Source organism: Coregonus clupeaformis, chromosome 17 (genome assembly GCF_020615455.1).
Source record: "Coregonus clupeaformis isolate EN_2021a chromosome 17, ASM2061545v1, whole genome shotgun sequence".
NCBI lineage: Eukaryota > Metazoa > Chordata > Actinopteri > Salmoniformes > Salmonidae > Coregonus > Coregonus clupeaformis.
This window is the reverse complement of record NC_059208.1, coordinates 54,737,050-54,753,597: the sequence shown is the minus strand read 5'-3', so window position 1 is coordinate 54,753,597 and position 16,548 is coordinate 54,737,050. Positions and strand designations below refer to the sequence as shown.

The 16,548-nt window shown below is 47.7% G+C and overlaps 1 protein-coding gene across 1 annotated transcript in view; it reads right to left on the bottom strand.

The window, feature by feature from the left end:
* LOC121586754 (gamma-aminobutyric acid type B receptor subunit 2) overlaps positions 1 to 16,548 on the bottom strand; it is a 382,125-nt gene that overhangs the window by 91,341 nt on the left and 274,236 nt on the right. The window contains exons 11-12 of the mRNA XM_041903715.2: positions 13,809 to 13,941; positions 2,150 to 2,257 (exon numbers count right to left, since the gene is read on the bottom strand). Coding sequence (XP_041759649.1) covers positions 2,150 to 2,257; positions 13,809 to 13,941 — 241 coding nt within the window. The remainder of the gene's footprint in view (positions 1 to 2,149; positions 2,258 to 13,808; positions 13,942 to 16,548) is intronic.

The window sequence follows — 16,548 nt, the reverse complement described above, 5'->3', positions numbered from 1 at the left end:
TGTGGCTGTCCTCTCTTCCTTGTGGTGACACTGTGGTTTTGTCCCAAATGGCACCCTATTCCCTACATTGTGCACTACTTTTGGCCAGAGCCTTATGCTAGTGCACTATATAGGGGATAGGGTGCCATTTGGGAAAAAACATGTATGTATGTTGGCTACTAGCAGCTTTCCACAGCCTGAACACTGTCAGCTACTGTATTAGCAGAGTGACTAATATGGCAGCATCGGGGTCAAATCTATTCAGTCCATTCTGGAAGTGAATAGAAATGCAATACTTAAAATGTAAAAGTTCACCTTGAAATTGAATTGACTGAATTGAAATGGAAGTGACTGTCACGCCCTGGCTCTGGGGACTCTAGTATGTTGAGCCAGGGTGTGAGTTTTCATTTGTTTTTGTTCTAGTTTTGTATTTCTATGTTGGCCAGTGTGGTTCTCAATCAGAGGCAACGTGTATCAGCTGTTGCTTGTTGTCTCTGATTGGGAACCATACTTAAGCAGCCAGTTTTCCCACAGTGTTTGTGGGATCTTGTTCCAGTGTGGTTTGTGTTAGACCGAGGACGTCACGTTATCGTTTGTTGTTTTTGTTCGTGGTATCATTATTTAATAAATATGTTCACCTTTCACGCTGCGCCTTGGTCCTCTGTACCCGACGATCGTGACAGAAGATCCCACCAACACTGGACCAAGCAGCGTGTCCAGGAGCCAGCGCCAGAGGTATCGCTAAAGGACATCAACCTCGGCTGGGCCTGGCCCATGGGAAGGAGAGACCCCCAGAAATTTTTTAGGGGGGGGCTCACGCCGTGGACGACGGGGCAGCAGGAGGCCACTATAGAGCGGTCCAGCGGGGTTGCAGAGGAGGCCGCCAGGTTAAGGGGGCCACTGGTCACAGAGGAGAGGGAAAGTGTAGAGGCACGGCGAGAGGTACTGGGGTGTGTTACCAGTCCGGTCCGGCCCGTTCCTGATCCCTGCGTAGGGCCAGTGGTGTGTGTCCCCAGTACGGTCCGGCCTGTTCCTGTTCCTCGCATCGAGCCTGTGGTGCGCGTCGTCAGCCCGGCCCGGCCTGTTCCTGCTCCAAGCACCAAGCCTATGGTGCGCATCGTCAGCCCGGCCCGGCCTGTTCCTGCTCCTCGCATCGAGCCTATGGTGCGCATCGTCAGCCCGGTTCGGCCTGTTCCTGCCCCCCACACCAAGCCAGTGGTGTGCGTCGTCAGTCCGGCACAGCCCGTGCCTGTTCCACCGGTGCCTGGTCCGGCACCGGTCAGCTGTTCCACGTCGGAGATAGAGCAATCCGCTCCACCGGTGTTCAGTCCAGCTCTGGCCAGCAGGGTCAGACCGGACCAGGGGTACTTTGGGGGGTTGGAGTGGGAATCATGTTCGGAGCCGGATCTGCCGCCAAGGCGGAGTGCCCACCCGGTCCCTCCCCTGTGGTGTTTGGTTGGCGCGGCCGGAGTCCGCGCCTTTGGGGGGGGGTACTGTCACGCCCTGGCTCTGGGGACTCTAGTATGTTGAGCCAGGGTGTGAGTTTTCATTTGTTTTTGTTCTAGTTTTGTATTTCTATGTTGGCCAGTGCGGTTCTCAATCAGAGGCAACGTGTATCAGCTGTTGCTTGTTGTCTCTGATTGGGAACCATACTTAAGCAGCCAGTTTTCCCACAGTGTTTGTGGGATCTTGTTCCAGTGTGGTTTGTGTTAGACCGAGGACGTCACGTTATCGTTTGTTGTTTTTGTTCGTGGTATCATTATTTAATAAATATGTTCACCTTTCACGCTGCGCCTTGGTCCTCTGTACCCGACGATCGTGACAGTGACCCCATTCACCCCATTCATAACATAAGGCAATTGTCAATGCTGGTGCATAATGCTGACGATATGCTGATAATAGTAATAATAATAATTAATCATCATCATTCAACATAATACAATTTTAGTAAAGACACACGTCACTACTTCCTGCTGTTGGCCATCATTGTGGCCATGAGACCACACGGGTAGTGATTCTTTATTTTTTTCACTACTCTCATATTTCTTGCTTGTTTATTAGATAAGGTACAGATAGAGAGGAAAGACAGGAGGCGAGAGTAGCAATGGGTTGGATTAGAATCCATGCTGCAGCAGTGTTCCAGTGGTAGCGGCTCACCACGTTTCCTCACCTTTTTCTTCATCTTCACGTTCTTGAAGATAGCATGGACTCTCCATGTCTTGGCGAACATGGCACCAAACGCTGTCGTGTACCCCACAATGAGGATCCATGTTCGCACCTGCAAGACGAGGACAGAAACAGTCAATAGCTGGCAAAGAGTTGGGACTAAAACAAAGATCTAGACTGACAAGCTGTTAGCATTTATCTTTTCTTAGCCGACAAATTCACAGAAAGCTCTAAAAGTGCACTGAAAATAGTTCCATGAAAGTGAATGGAGCACTAACATCATGGGTGTCAAACTTGTGAATATGTGTTATTCAAATGAGAGACCTAGCAGCATAATATTCAAGGATATTAAAACAAACCAAATACTACGTGCCTTCCGTAGGCTATATCCGTATTTAGAATGAGTTGTAACTAAATAACAGCAACAAAGCTATATCCTGTAATAACTCCCACAGTATCTAATTTAACAAGCCGGAAAAACACTACTTTAACACCCACTGCGCTAAATGCTGTTTGTGTTTGTTTGTCTGTCTGTTGAAAGGCATTCTTGGGAGGGAGACACAATCACAATAGAACAGACCAAGGCAGGAGATTCAGCAGCAGCCCTATTCTCCCCCAGTGTTGCCTGAGGACTGAAATCAGCCGGGCCCTTCAGCCACAGGGGCCCCAGCAGCCCTGATGAAAAACTGTGCTATCAGACGCCTGAGGAGCAGCGGCCGTTTAGGGGCCCCTAGACAAATGACTAGGTCTGGTCTGTGTGGTGGATGAAAAATAAATGACTGTAAATCAAATCAAAGTTTATTAGTCACGTACACCGATTTGAAGATGTTATCCCAGGTGCAGCATAATGCCTATGTTTCTAGCTCCAACAGTGCAGTAATACCTAACAATACAAAACAATACACACATAATCCAAAAAGTAAAAAGAAAGAAATTAAGAAATGTTGGAACGACTCCAATTAACAACCCAAATAGCACTGGAACAGTAATCCAAATGCAATGGATGAATTTACACAAGATATATTAAGAATGATCTGTACAGCAGTAGATATATTAGAATGAGAGAATTATCTGTACAGCAGTAGATATATTAGAATGAGAGAATGATATGTACAGCAGTAGATATATTAGAGTGAGAGAATTATATGTTGTCACGCCCTGATCTAGAGAACCCTTGTTGGTTGGGTCAGGGTGTGAGTTTCTGTTGAGATCCGGAGCCAGAGCAGTCCACTCCACCGGGGTCCAGTTCAGCTCCGGTCAGCGGCTCCACTCCAGGCCCAGATGCCTCCCACACCAGGATCCAGACAGGGCTTGGTGCATTGTGGGAGGAAGGAGAGGGGAAGCATCCCGCTAAGGTCCAGACCAGACCAGGGGTGCAACGAGGAGGCAGAGAGGGAGAGGTCGTCACGCCCGGAGCCGCCTCCGAGGCTGGATGCCCACCCGGACCCTCCCCTAATGAGTCAGGTTGGTGCGGCCGGAGTACGGAGCCGGGTGTGATTCCCAATCAGAGGCAGCTGTCACTCGTTGTCTCTGATTGGGGATCATATTTAGATAGCCTGGTTGCCTACCTTAGTTGTGGGATTTTGACTCATGTTTGGCTTGTTGTGTGTAGCCACTGATTGAGCTTCACGTTTCGTTGTTTTGTTATTTTGTCAAATGTTTATTCGTCTTAATAAACATGTACGCATATCACGCTGCACCTTGGTCTGACCCTTCTCTCAACGATCGTGACATATGTACATCAGTAGATATATTAGAGTGAGAGAATGATATGTACAGCAGTAGATATATTAGAGTGAGAGAATGATATGTACAGCAGTGGATATATTAGAATGGGAGAATGATATGCACAGCAGTATATATATTAGTGGGAGAATGATATGCACAGCAGTAGATATATTAGAGTGAGAGAATGATATGTACAGCAGTAGATATATTAGTGAGAGAATGATATGTACAGCAGTAGATATATTAGAGTGAGAGAATGATATGTACAGCAGTATATATATTAGAGTGAGATAATGATATGTACAGCAGTAGATATATTAGAGTGAGGGAATGATATGTACAGCAGTAGATATTGTGGCAAAGAAGAGTGTTAAATGGCAGATATGTGAGGGCAGAACTAATAAACGGGCTCTGCCCTCTCACTAAAACGGCCACCCCTACAAGAACTACAGATCCCAAAATGTCAGACCGCCAAAACCTACAATCCACCAGAAGCAAGGGGAAAGCTCGCAAGGTGGGGCAGACCCACATATAAGGGGTCAAGACAAACCAGGAAGAGGGAGAGAGAGCAAGGGGATGTGGATCTGTGAACCACGGAGAAAGAGAACAATATATCGGCTGGATTTACATTTTAGTAGACGCTCTTATCCAGAACGACTTACAGTTAGTGAATACATATTTTTTTTATACTGGCCCCCCGTGGGAATCGAACCCACAACCCTGGCGTTGCAAACGCCATGCTCTATCAACTGAGCTACATCCCTGCCGGCCATTCCCTCCCCTAGACAACTGTGCGCCGCCCATGAGTCTCCCGGTCGCGGCCGGCTGCGACAGAGCCTGGATTCGAACCAGGATCTCCAGTGGCACAGTTAGCACTGCGATGCAGTGCCTTAGACCACTGCGCCACTCAGGATTTACCATGTATGACCTGGACTGCTTGTACTTACCTTTTGGCTGTTGGACCTGGACCTACCGAGAACCCGATTTGTGTACCAAACCCTGATATCCTCGACCACGCCTGCGGCCTGGGCAAACCAGGATGGAGAAACCAACATATAGGTACTGTCCTGTTCGAAATAACTCTCTTTGGGGTGATTTTGTTGACGGTCTCCCGCTTAATTTGTGTACAAACTCTCCTAACCTTGAAGAGGATTGTCACACGTAGTGGAGAATGTGGGCACATTGTTGTTTGAACCGGATAAATGGACTAGCCATACCGCTTGTTAGGTAAAAAAAAAAAAAAAAAAATTCAGTTGGTTTTGTTTGTTTCGTACAGTTTTCTCGGGGAAAATGAGTATGGAAGGAGCCATACAGGCACTGATACAAGCAGTGGCAGCCCAACAAGAGGCAACTAGTGCGCAACAAATAGCTCATCAGGATGCGATGCGAATGCATCAGGACACGCTGCAGGTCCAGCACCACACCAACCAGCTGCTCAGAGAGGAGCAAGAGAGAAACACCCGGGAGTTAAGAGAAGGCCTGCAGGGGCTAGCGACCCAAATTGGAGCTCAGTTACCAGCTACAAATACCCAGAGGTCGGCCAATAATTTTCTTCAAAAAATGACAAAGCAAGATGATGTGGAAGCATACATCACCACCTTCGAAAAGACGGCAGAGAGAGAGAGAAGTGGCCGAAAGAAGAATGGCGAGGGCTTCTGGCACCATACCTGGCAGGGGACGCTCAAAAAGCATATTCCGACCTGGAGTTGAAAGATGCACAGGATTATGATAAACTAAAGGGAGAGATTCTGACTAGACTGGGAGTGACCGATACCATGAGGGCATATCGCTTCCACCAGTGGGCCTACAGACCTGGACAACCCCCCCGAACACAGATGTTCGACTTGATTCACCTGGCACGGAAATGGTTGCGGGGGGCTGTGAGGAAAGAACCAGACTGGGGGCGAGACACTCCAGTACAAGCCAAAAACCGGGACAGGGGGTTGACGGGGTCCCCCCCGAAACCCTATTATCTGTTACAATTGTAATAGACCGGCACATATTGCGGCATTCTGCCCTAGTAAAGAAGAGCCAATGCAATTTAACAGCGGTGAAAAATAAGAAACTGACATATTATATGCATATCCTGTGGGAACCACTGTACTTGAAAGACCAAGAAATGAACATATGTGCATGGTGAAGGTTGAAGGGAAAGTGGTGGCAGCCCTGCTTGATTCTGGCAGTATGTTAACCTTCGTCGTAGGAGACCTAGTGCCGACTCATAACCTGGATAAAAATCAGGATGTCAGTGTTACGTGCATTCATGGGGATACCCGCCAGTACCCCACAGCCTTAGTGAGCATACAAACTGACGACGGCTTGCTGGATTATGAGGTCGACGTGGTCCCGAGGATGCCGTATGATGTAATACTGGGTAGATACTTTCCTAACTTTGCGAGGTTAGGCCAAAATAATGGCATATTTGAGAAGCCAACACCCCTAACCAAGCAAGCAGTAGCATCTAGCCTCCCAGTGGTCAACCTCACAGGTGCAGTAGCATCAAGCCTCCCAGTGGTCAACCTCACAGGTGCAGTAGAATCTAGCCTCCCAGAGGTCAACCTCACAGGTGCAGTAGCATCAAGCCTCCCAGTGGTCAACCTCACAGGTGCAGTAGAATCTAGCCTCCCAGTGGTCAACCTCACAGGTGCAGTAGCATCTAGCCTCCCAGTGGTCAACCTCATAGGTGCAGTAGCATCAAGCCTCCCAGTGGTCAACCTCACAGGTGCAGTAGCATCTAGCCTCCCAGTGGTCAACCTCACAGGTGCTAGTAGAGGAGGTTGAGGAAGAAGGGGCAGACCCCGTCGATAATGAGCAGCCCAGTACAAGTGGGGCCGGGGTCGATCTGGAGCCAGAGGAGGACTGTCTAAAGCCAACAGACCTGGCAGGGTCCCTGAATAACTTCGGGACGGCCCAGACCCAGGATCCGACCCTGCAGCAAGCCAGAGCAGATGTGCAGGTCGTAGATGGTACCCCCATAAATGACGGGACGATGCCTAATAGTCTCCCCCACTTCATCATGAAAAAGGGTTTGGTGTACAGAGTGGCAAAACTAGGGGTTGATGTGGTGGAACAGTTGTTGGTCCCCACCCAGTACCGGAGAATAGTACTGGACTTAGCTCATGGGCACATTCTGGGGGGACACCTTGGTATCGATAAAACCCGAGACCGGATTGTGAGGAGGTTTTACTGGCCAGGAATTCAGGCTGAGGTGTCTCGACATTGTGGAGAGTGCCCAGAGTGCCAGTTAACAGCTCCCCGACCAGCAGTTAGGAGCCCGTTAGTGCCCCTCCCCATAATCGAAACGCCATTTGAGAGGATAGCGATGGGTATAGTGGGCCCGCTACCCAAATCCGCCAGAGGGAACCAATAAATTCTGGTCATCCTAGACTATGCCACTCGCTACCTAGAAGCCATTCCCCTTCGGACGATGGCTTCCAAAAATATCGGACCTTTGTAAGTTGTGGCAGGTGAAAGAGTTGAGGACATCGGTTTACCATCCTCAGATGGACGGCCTGGTTGAGAGATTCAACCGCACCCTGAAGTCAATGCTCAGGAAGATAATCGATAAGGATGGGGAAAAACTGGGATTTCATGATGCCGTATCTGATGTTTGCCATTAGAGAGGTTCCCCAAGCCTCGCTGGGGTTTTCAGCCTTTGAGCTGGTATATGGGAGGCACCCCCAGGGAATCTTAGACATCGCCCGGGAAACCTGGTAGCACACAAGACAGGATAGCCACAGTCACGCCCATCGTAAGAGAGCATGTGACGCACAATTATAACCGGCAGGCTTCCCTGAGAGAATTTCAACCGGGAGATAAGGTGTTAGTGCTGGTCCCCACGGTAGAATGTAAACTGCTAGCCACATGGAAAGGACTGTATGAAGTGCTGGAGAAAATATAAGTTAATTATCGGATCCGACAGCCAGGTCGTCAGCCCCCGGAAGAGATCTATCACATAAACCTGTTAAAAGCATGGAGAGAGAGAGAGAAACACTAATTGTCACTTACCCCACACCCACTCAGGAGGCAGCCGATGTGCATGTTTCACCTACTCTGTCCCCAGCACAAGTACAGGAAGTAAAGACCCTGATCCAGAAAAACAGAGATGTGTTTTCAGGGATACCAGGACGAACTGAGGTTACGGCTCATGATATTGTTTCGCTACCAGGGAGAAAAGTGAGCATGAGGCCATATCGGGTACCCGAGGCTCGACGAACCGTGATTAGAGCGGAGACTGAGAAAATGTTAGCAGCTGGAGTGGTTGAAGAGTCACATAGTGAGTGGTCTAGCCCAATTGTGATGGTCTCCAAGCCAGATGGGTCTTTGCGGTTTTGTAATGATTTTCGGAAGGTAAATGAAATCTCCAAGTTTGATGCCTACCCCATGCCCGAGTAGATTAACTATTGGAGAAAATTGGTAAAGCTCTTTACATTATGACCCTGGACCTAGCCAAAGGTTACTGGCAAATTCCCCTGACCCCCAGAGCCAAAGAAAAGACAGCCTTCGCAACCCCTGATGGTTTGTTTCAATACACCGTCATGCCGTTCGGCTTACACGGGGCCCCAGCCACCTTTCAACGGCTAATGGACCAGGTCCTAAAACCGCACCGAGCTTAAGCCGCAGCCTATTTAGATGACGTGGGGATCTACAGCCCAGATTGGGAATCCCACTTACCCCGGGTCCAGGCAGTGCTAAACGCCCTTAGGAATGCAGGGCTCACGGCGAACCCTGCCAAGTGTTATGTGGGGTTAGAGGAAATGGGATACACCGTGGGAAGAGGGTTAATCAAACCCAACTTAAAAAGGTTGAGACAATTAGAGGATGGCCAAAACCAGTAAATAAGAAGCAGGTTCGAGCCTTCCTAGGGTTGACAGGTTACTACCGGAAGTTCATCCCAAATTATGCCACAGTGGCCGCCCCACTCACAGAGCCAGAGGGCCAAACATGGTAAAATGGGATGAAAAGGCCACCAAAGCATTTAGAACATTACAGGAGGCTCTCTGCTGTAATCCAATCCAGTGCTGGTGGTACCAGACTTTGAGCGTGACTTCGTGGTTCACACGGATGCCTCAGAGGTCGGGTTCGGAGCCGTGCTCTCCCAGATGTAGAAGGGGTGGAACACCTCATCCTGTTTTTAAGCAGGAAGCTGGAACCACGGGAAGCCAACTACTCAGTCATTGAGAAAGAGGCGCTGGCAGTAAAGTGGGCTCTAGAAACCCTGAAATATTACCTGCTAGGGCGCCACTTCACCCTCATTAGTGACCATGCCCCACTCACCTGGATGCTTAGGGCTAAAGAGAAGAACGCTCAGATGATGCAGTGGTTTTTCAGTCTCCAACCGTTTCACTTTGACTTAAAACACAGAGCAGGGAAGGAAATGGGAAATATGGATGGGTTATCCCGCATGCACGCCTATTTTGCTGCTGTAGCCCGACCTAGGGGGGGAGATGTGTGGCAAAGAAGGGGGCAGTTAAATGGCAGATATGTGAGGGCAGAACTAATAAACGGGCTCTGCCCTCTCACCAAAATGGCCACCCCGACAAGAACTACAGATCCCAAAATGTCAGACCGCCAAAACCTACAATCCACCAGAAGCAAGGGGAACGCTCGCAAGGTGGGGCAGACCCACATATAAGGGGTCAAGACAAACCAGGAAGAGGGAGAGAGAGCAAGGGGCTGTGGATCTGTGAACCACGGAGAAAGAGAACGGTGACAATATATATCGGCTGGATTTACCATGTATGACCTGGACTGTTTGTACTTACCTTTTGGCTGTTGGACCTGGACCTACCGAGAACCCGATTTGTGTACCGAATCCTGATATCCTCGACCAAGCCTGTGGCCTGGGCAAACCAGGATGGAGAAACCAACATTCAGGTACTGTCCTGTTCGAAATAACTCTCTCTGGGGTGATTTTGGTGACGGTCTCCCGCTTAATTTGTGTACAAACTCTCCTAACCTTGAAGAGGATTGTCACAATATATTTGAGTGGGAAAATGATATGTACAGCAGAATATATATTATATTAGAATGAGCTATGTCAAGAACACAGTATATTGATAAATGAGGTGTGAACTAAAATGCAATGTACAGTAGTAGAAATATTACAATGAGCTATGTTGAGAATCCAGTATATAAATACACAGTAGAAACCCCATAGCAAAATGGATAGGATTGCATGAAATGAGCCTAGAATATAAATAATATATATGTATATGATGGTGTGTATAGACAGTATGGACAGAATGTGAATAGAAAAGGTGTTTACAGCAGTAGTTATATAGGATGAGCCATGACTAGAATACAGTATATACACATGAAGTGAGTAAAACAGTATGTAAACATTTTTAAAGTGACCAGTGTTCAATGACTCTATTTACATAGGGCAGCAGTCTCTAAGGTGCAGGGTAGAGTTTTTATTTTATTTATTTATTTATTTCACCTTTATTTAACCAGGTAAGCCAGTTGAGAACAAGTTCTGATTTACAACTGCGACCTGGCCAAGATAAAGCAAAGCAGTGCGATAAAAACAACAACACAGATTTACATATGGGGTAAAACAAAACATACAGTCAAAAATACAACAGAAAATATATATACAGTGTGTGCAAATGTAGCAAGTTATGGAGGTAAGGCAATAAATAGGCTATAGTGCAAAATAATTACAATTAGTATTAACACTGGAATGATAGAGATGATGTGCAAATAGAGATACTGGGGTGCAAATGAGCAAAATAAATAACAATATGGGGATGAGGTAGTTGGGTGGGCAAATTTCAGATGGGCTGTGTACAGGTGCAGTGATCGGTAAGGTGCTCTGACAACTGATGCTTAAAGTTAGTGAGGGAGATAAGAGTCTCCAGCTTCAGAGATTTTTGCAATTCTTTCCAGTCATTGGCAGCAGAGAACTGGAAGGAATGGCGGCCAAAGGAGGTGTTGGCTTTGGGGATGACCAGTGAGATATACCTGCTGGAGTGCACTTGTCATCTCCCGTCTGGATTACTGCAACTCGCTGTTGGCTGGGCTCCCTGCCTGTGCCATTAAACCCCTACAACTCATCCAGAATGCCGCAGCCCGTCTGGTGTTCAACCTTCCCAAGTTCTCTCACGTCACCCCGCTCCTCCGCACACTCCACTGGCTTCCAGTTGAAGCTCGCATCTGTACAAGACCATGGTGCTTGCCTACGGAGCTGTGAGGGGAACGGCACCTCCGTACCTTCAGGCTCTGATCAGTCCCTACACCCAAACGAGGGCATTGCGTTCATCCACCTCTGGCCTGCTGGCCCCCCTACCTCTGCGGAAGCACAGTTCCCGCTCAGCCCAGTCAAAACTGTTCGCTGCTCTGGCACCCCAATGGTGGAACAAGCTCCCTCACGACGCCAGGAAAGCGGAGTCACTCACCACCTTCCGGAGACACTTGAAACCCCACCTCTTTAAGGAATACCTGGGATAGGATAAAGTAATCCTTCTACCCCCCCTTACCCCACCCCACCCCCCCACCAAAAAAAAACATGTTGTAAAGTGGTTATCCCACTGGCTATAAGGTGAATGCACCAATTTGTAAGTCGCTCTGGATAAGAGCGTCTGCTAAATGACGTAAATGTAAATGAGTGCATACTACGGGTGGGTGTTGCTATGGTGACCAATGAGCTAAGATAAGGCGGGGATTTGCCTAGCAGTGATTTATAGATGGCCTGGAGCCAGTGGGTTTGGCGACGAATATGTAGTGAGGACCAGCCAACAAGAGCGTTCAGGTCACAGTGGTGGGTAGTATATGGGGCTTTGGTGACAAAACGGATGGCACTGTGATAGACAACATCCAATTTGAGTAGAGTGTTGGAGGCTATTTTGTAAATGACATCGCCGAAGTCAAGGATCGGTAGGATAGTCAGTTTTACGAGGACATGTTTGGCAGCATGAGTGAAGGAGGCTTTGTTGCGAAATAGGAAGCCGATTCTAGATTTAAGAGTTCCGGGTGGTGGCCGGCTAGTGACAGTGTCTGACGTTCAGGGCAGGGTACTGGGCGGAGGCCAGCTAGTGGTGACTGTTCCACTGTCTGATGGCTTGGCTATAGAAGCTGTTTATCAGTCTCTTGGTCCCAGCTTTGATGCACCTGTACTGTCTCAACCTTCTAGATGGTAACGGGGTGAACAGGACCATTTCAGGTCGTCAGTGATCTGCACGCCAAGGAACTTTTGACCCTCTCCACTGCGGCCCCGTCGATGTGGACGGGGGCGTGCTCTCTCTCTGCTGTCTCCTGTAGTCCACAATCAGCTCCTTGGTTTTGTTGACGTTGAGGTTATTTTCCTGGCTCCACTCTGCCAAGGCAGTCACCTCCTCCCTGTAGGCTGTCTCGTAATAGTTGGTAGTTAGGCCTACCACTGTTGTGTCATCACTGTTGTGTAGCCAGCTCTCCTGGGGGCTATGACCACTCTCTTTCTCCTTCCCATTGAGGAGCAATGACGCACTAGATAAAACACTGGCCTGGCTTGTTTTTAGAGTTTAAATTGGAATATACTTTTGTAAAATCAAAAGGTAGCCTATTTGGTGTTTCTGTGTGTGGGTGTGTATGTGGGGCGAGGGAGGGGGAAGGGGGCAAAAAAGACAGCAAGAGATAACGAAAAAACTATTACAGCAGCCATACAAAGAAAACTGCATAATGATTGGTTGGATCACACACTTTGCCACAGCACCTCTTCTCTGATGTGACAGCCTCCATTTTGGATTGTTTTGGCTGAGGTGAGCCAGGCAGGCAGACAAGCACTCGATGGCACTTGATACGCGCTGCGCCGCCCGCCTAGCTAACATTATTTATCTCTGTGGGCCCTGGTCAAAAGCAGTGCACTATATAGGGAATAGGGGGGCATTTGGGACACAAACCAGTTATCGCAGTAATCAAACCTCTAATTAAACCAGAGGCTAAGATAGTCACATTCAAACGCTTGCTGTGGGAGCAGGAGCTTAATGTGCTCCATGTTAGGAAAGACCCAGGGACTGATCCAATCAACTCCCATTAAATGAACTCCCATCCCCTTTCTGAAGGGAGGAAGCGACTGTTAGCTAGTGTGCTATCCCAGCATTAGCCTGGATCTCACACCTTTTGGAAGAAGGAAAATAATGATAGCTAATAGCTGACGTTAGCCTGGGACGCACACCTTTTGAAGGGGATCAAGAGAGAATGCAAGCTAGCGTTAGCCTGGATCGCACACCTTTCGAAGGGGATCAAGAGAGAATGCAAGCTAGTGTTAGCCTGGATCTCACACCTTTTGGAAGAAGGAAAATAAATGATAGCTAATAGCTGACGTTAGCCTAGGACGCACACCTTTTGAAGGGGATCAAGAGAGAATGCAAGCTAGCGTTAGCCTGGATCGCACACCTTTCGAAGGGGATCAAGAGAGAATGCAAGCTAGCGTAAGCATGGATTGCACACCTTTTGAAGGGGATCAAGAGAGAATGCAAGCTAGCGTTAGCCTGGGACGCACACGTTTTGAAGGGGATCAAGAGAGAATGCAAGCTAGCGTAAGCCTGGATTGCACACCTTTTGAAGGGGATCAAGAGAGAATGCAAGCTAGCGTTAGCCTGGATCGCACACCATTTGAAGGGGATCAAGAGAGAATGCAAGCTAGCGTTAGCCTGGGACGCACACCTTTTGAAGGGGATCAAGAGAATGCAAGCTAGCGTTAGCCTGGATCGTACACCATTTGAAGGGGATCAAGAGAGAATGCAAGCTAGCGTTAGCCTGGGACGCACACCTTTTGAAGGGGATCAAGAGAGAATGCAAGCTAGCGTAAGGCTGGATCGCACACCTTTTGAAGGGGAGAAGACAGAAGAGAATGATATAGTGTTAGCCTAGCGTTAGCCTAGCGTTAGCCTGGGATCTTACACGTCATTAGCACAGCAGATATGGTGTTCTAGCTATACAGGTTATATACTCACAGTACACAGGGCCTCAAACTCTTTGTCGGACACCAAGGCACCGTCCAGGCCGAAGAGGAAGATGGAGGAGTAGGAAAGCATTCCACCCAGGATGATAAGGTTGTTCATGTAGGGACTGGACATCTTGATCAGTCTGTAGGAGGAGAGGAGAGGAGAGGAGAGGAGAGGAGAGGAGAGGAGAGGAGAGGAGAGGAGAGGAGAGGAGAGGAGAGGAGAGATACACAGAGTTCAAAAATTGAAAAACGCAGAAGGACCATTTTAACATTGAAACATGTTTTTATATTACAATGCAGTCACAGCAGCGGAGCGAATTGGGGGAACAGAGTTCCAAAAGTGAACATTCAGATGGGACATTTTTGACATTTAAACATGTTTTTGTCTTGGTGAATAACCACTTCCCGAGGTGTGCATTTTCCCAGTTCCGTTCCAAGTAAAAGGGAGTGAATATAGCTTTTCTAAATGACATACTTAATACATTTCACACCTAACAGGAGCACGTCAGATAACAACTTGTATTTGCTCAGGGGTGTGTTCATTAGTGAGCACCGTAGCAAAACATTACGAAAATGAGTTTATTATTGGACAAGTTCAAGTATGTTCCCCACCCCTTTTCTGCCCGTTTGGTTCCTAGTGAATACACCCCAGGATGTCTGTACATTACAGTTCACTTAGGACAGCATGTCCCAAACCATTGTGTAACTCACAACTCAACTGTACATCAAATCAATAGGTAATCAAATCTGTCTGTAAATGCAAGGCGAGGGGATATCGGCAACACCCCATCTATATAGGGCCCTGGTGCTGCAGAATCAGGTATAGTGTAATGCCGGGGTCCCAATACACACCATGTCTGTAAACCATGTTCCTTTTTTCCATCTTGTGTTATTCATTGTACAGTGAGGGAAAAAAGTACTTGATCCCCTGCTGATTTTGTATGTTTGCCCACTGAAAAAGAAATGATCTGTCTATAATTTTAATGGTAGGTTTATTTGAACAGTGAGAGACAGAATAACAACAAAAAAATCCAGAAAAACGCATGTCAAAAATGTTATAAATTGATTTGCATTTTAACGAGGGAAATAAGTATTTGACATCTCTGCAAAACATGACTTAGTACTTGGTGGCAAAAACCTTGTTGGCAATCACAGAGGTCAGACGTTTCTTGTAGTTGGCCACCAGGTTTGCACACATCTCAGGAGGGATTTTGTCCCACTCTTTGCAGATCTTCTCCAAGTCATTAGGTTTCGAGGCTGACGTTTGGCAACTCGAACCTTCAGTTCCCTCCACAGATTTTCTATGGGATTAAGGTCTGGAGACTGGCTAGGCCACTCCAAGACCTTAATGTGCTTCTTCTTGAGACACTCCTTTGTTGCCTTGGCCCTGTGTTTTGGGTCATTGTCATGCTGGAATACCCATCCACGACCCATTTTCAATGCCCTGGCTGAGGGAAGGAGGTTCTCACCCAAGATTTGACAGTACATGGCCTCGTCCATCGTCCCTTTGATGCGGTGAAGTTGTCCTGTCCCCTTAGCAGAAAAACACCCCCAAAGCATAATGTTTCCACCGCCATGTTTGACGGGTGGGGATGGTGTTCTTGGGGTCATAGGCAGCATTCCTCCTCCTCCAAACACGGCGAGTTGAGTTGATGCCAAAGACCTCCATTTTGGTCTCATCTGACCACAACACTTTCACCCAGTTCTCCTCTGAATCATTCAGATGTTCATTGGCAAACTTCAGACGGGCCTGTATATGTGCTTTCTTGAGCAGGGGGACCTTGCGGGGCGCTGCAGGATTTCAGTCCTTCACAGCGTAGTGTGTTACCAATTGTTTTCTTGGTGACTATGGTCCCAGCTGCCTTGAGATCATTGACAAGATCCTTCCGTGTAGTTCTGGGCTGATTCCTCACCGTTCTCATGATCATTGCAACTCCTCGAGGTGAGATCTTGCATGGAGCCCCAGGCCGAGGGAGATTGACAGTTCTTTTGTGTTTCTTCCATTTGCGAATAATCGCACCAACTGTTGTCACCTTCTCACCAAGCTGCTTGGCGATGGTCTTGTAGCCCATTCCAGCCTTGTGTAGGTCTACAATCTTGTCCCTGACATCCTTGGAGAGCTCTTTGGTCTTGGCCATGGTGGATAGTTTGGAATCTGATTGATTGATTGCTTCTGTGGACAGGTGTCTTTTATACAGGTAACAAGCTGAGATTAGGAGCACTCCCTTTAAGAGTGTGCTCCTAATCTCAGCTCGTTACCTGTATAAAAGACACCTGGGAGCCAGAAATCTTTCTGATTGAGAGGGGGTCAAATACTTATTTCCCTCATTAAAATGCAAATCAATTTATAACATTTTTGACATGCGTTTTTCTGGATTTTTTTGTTGTTATTCTGTCTCTCACTGTTCAAATAAACCTACCATTAAAATTCTAGACTGATCATTTCTTTGTCAGTTGGCAAACGTACAAAATCAGCAGGGGATCAAATACTTTTTTCCCTCACTGTATCTACAATCAAGTTGATTCATATTATGTTCTAGGGGATATGTCCTTGTCTATAGGCTGCATCTCTAGGGACATTTGCAGAGATTTGCTGTACTCTGAGAGCAGTTTTAGTAGCTGTTTTAATAAAACCCTCACAAACTTTTACAGATGCACAATTGAGAGCATCCTGTCGGGCTGTATCACTGCCTGGTACGGCAACTGCACCGCCCGCAACCGCAGGGTTCTCCAGAGGGTGGTGCGGT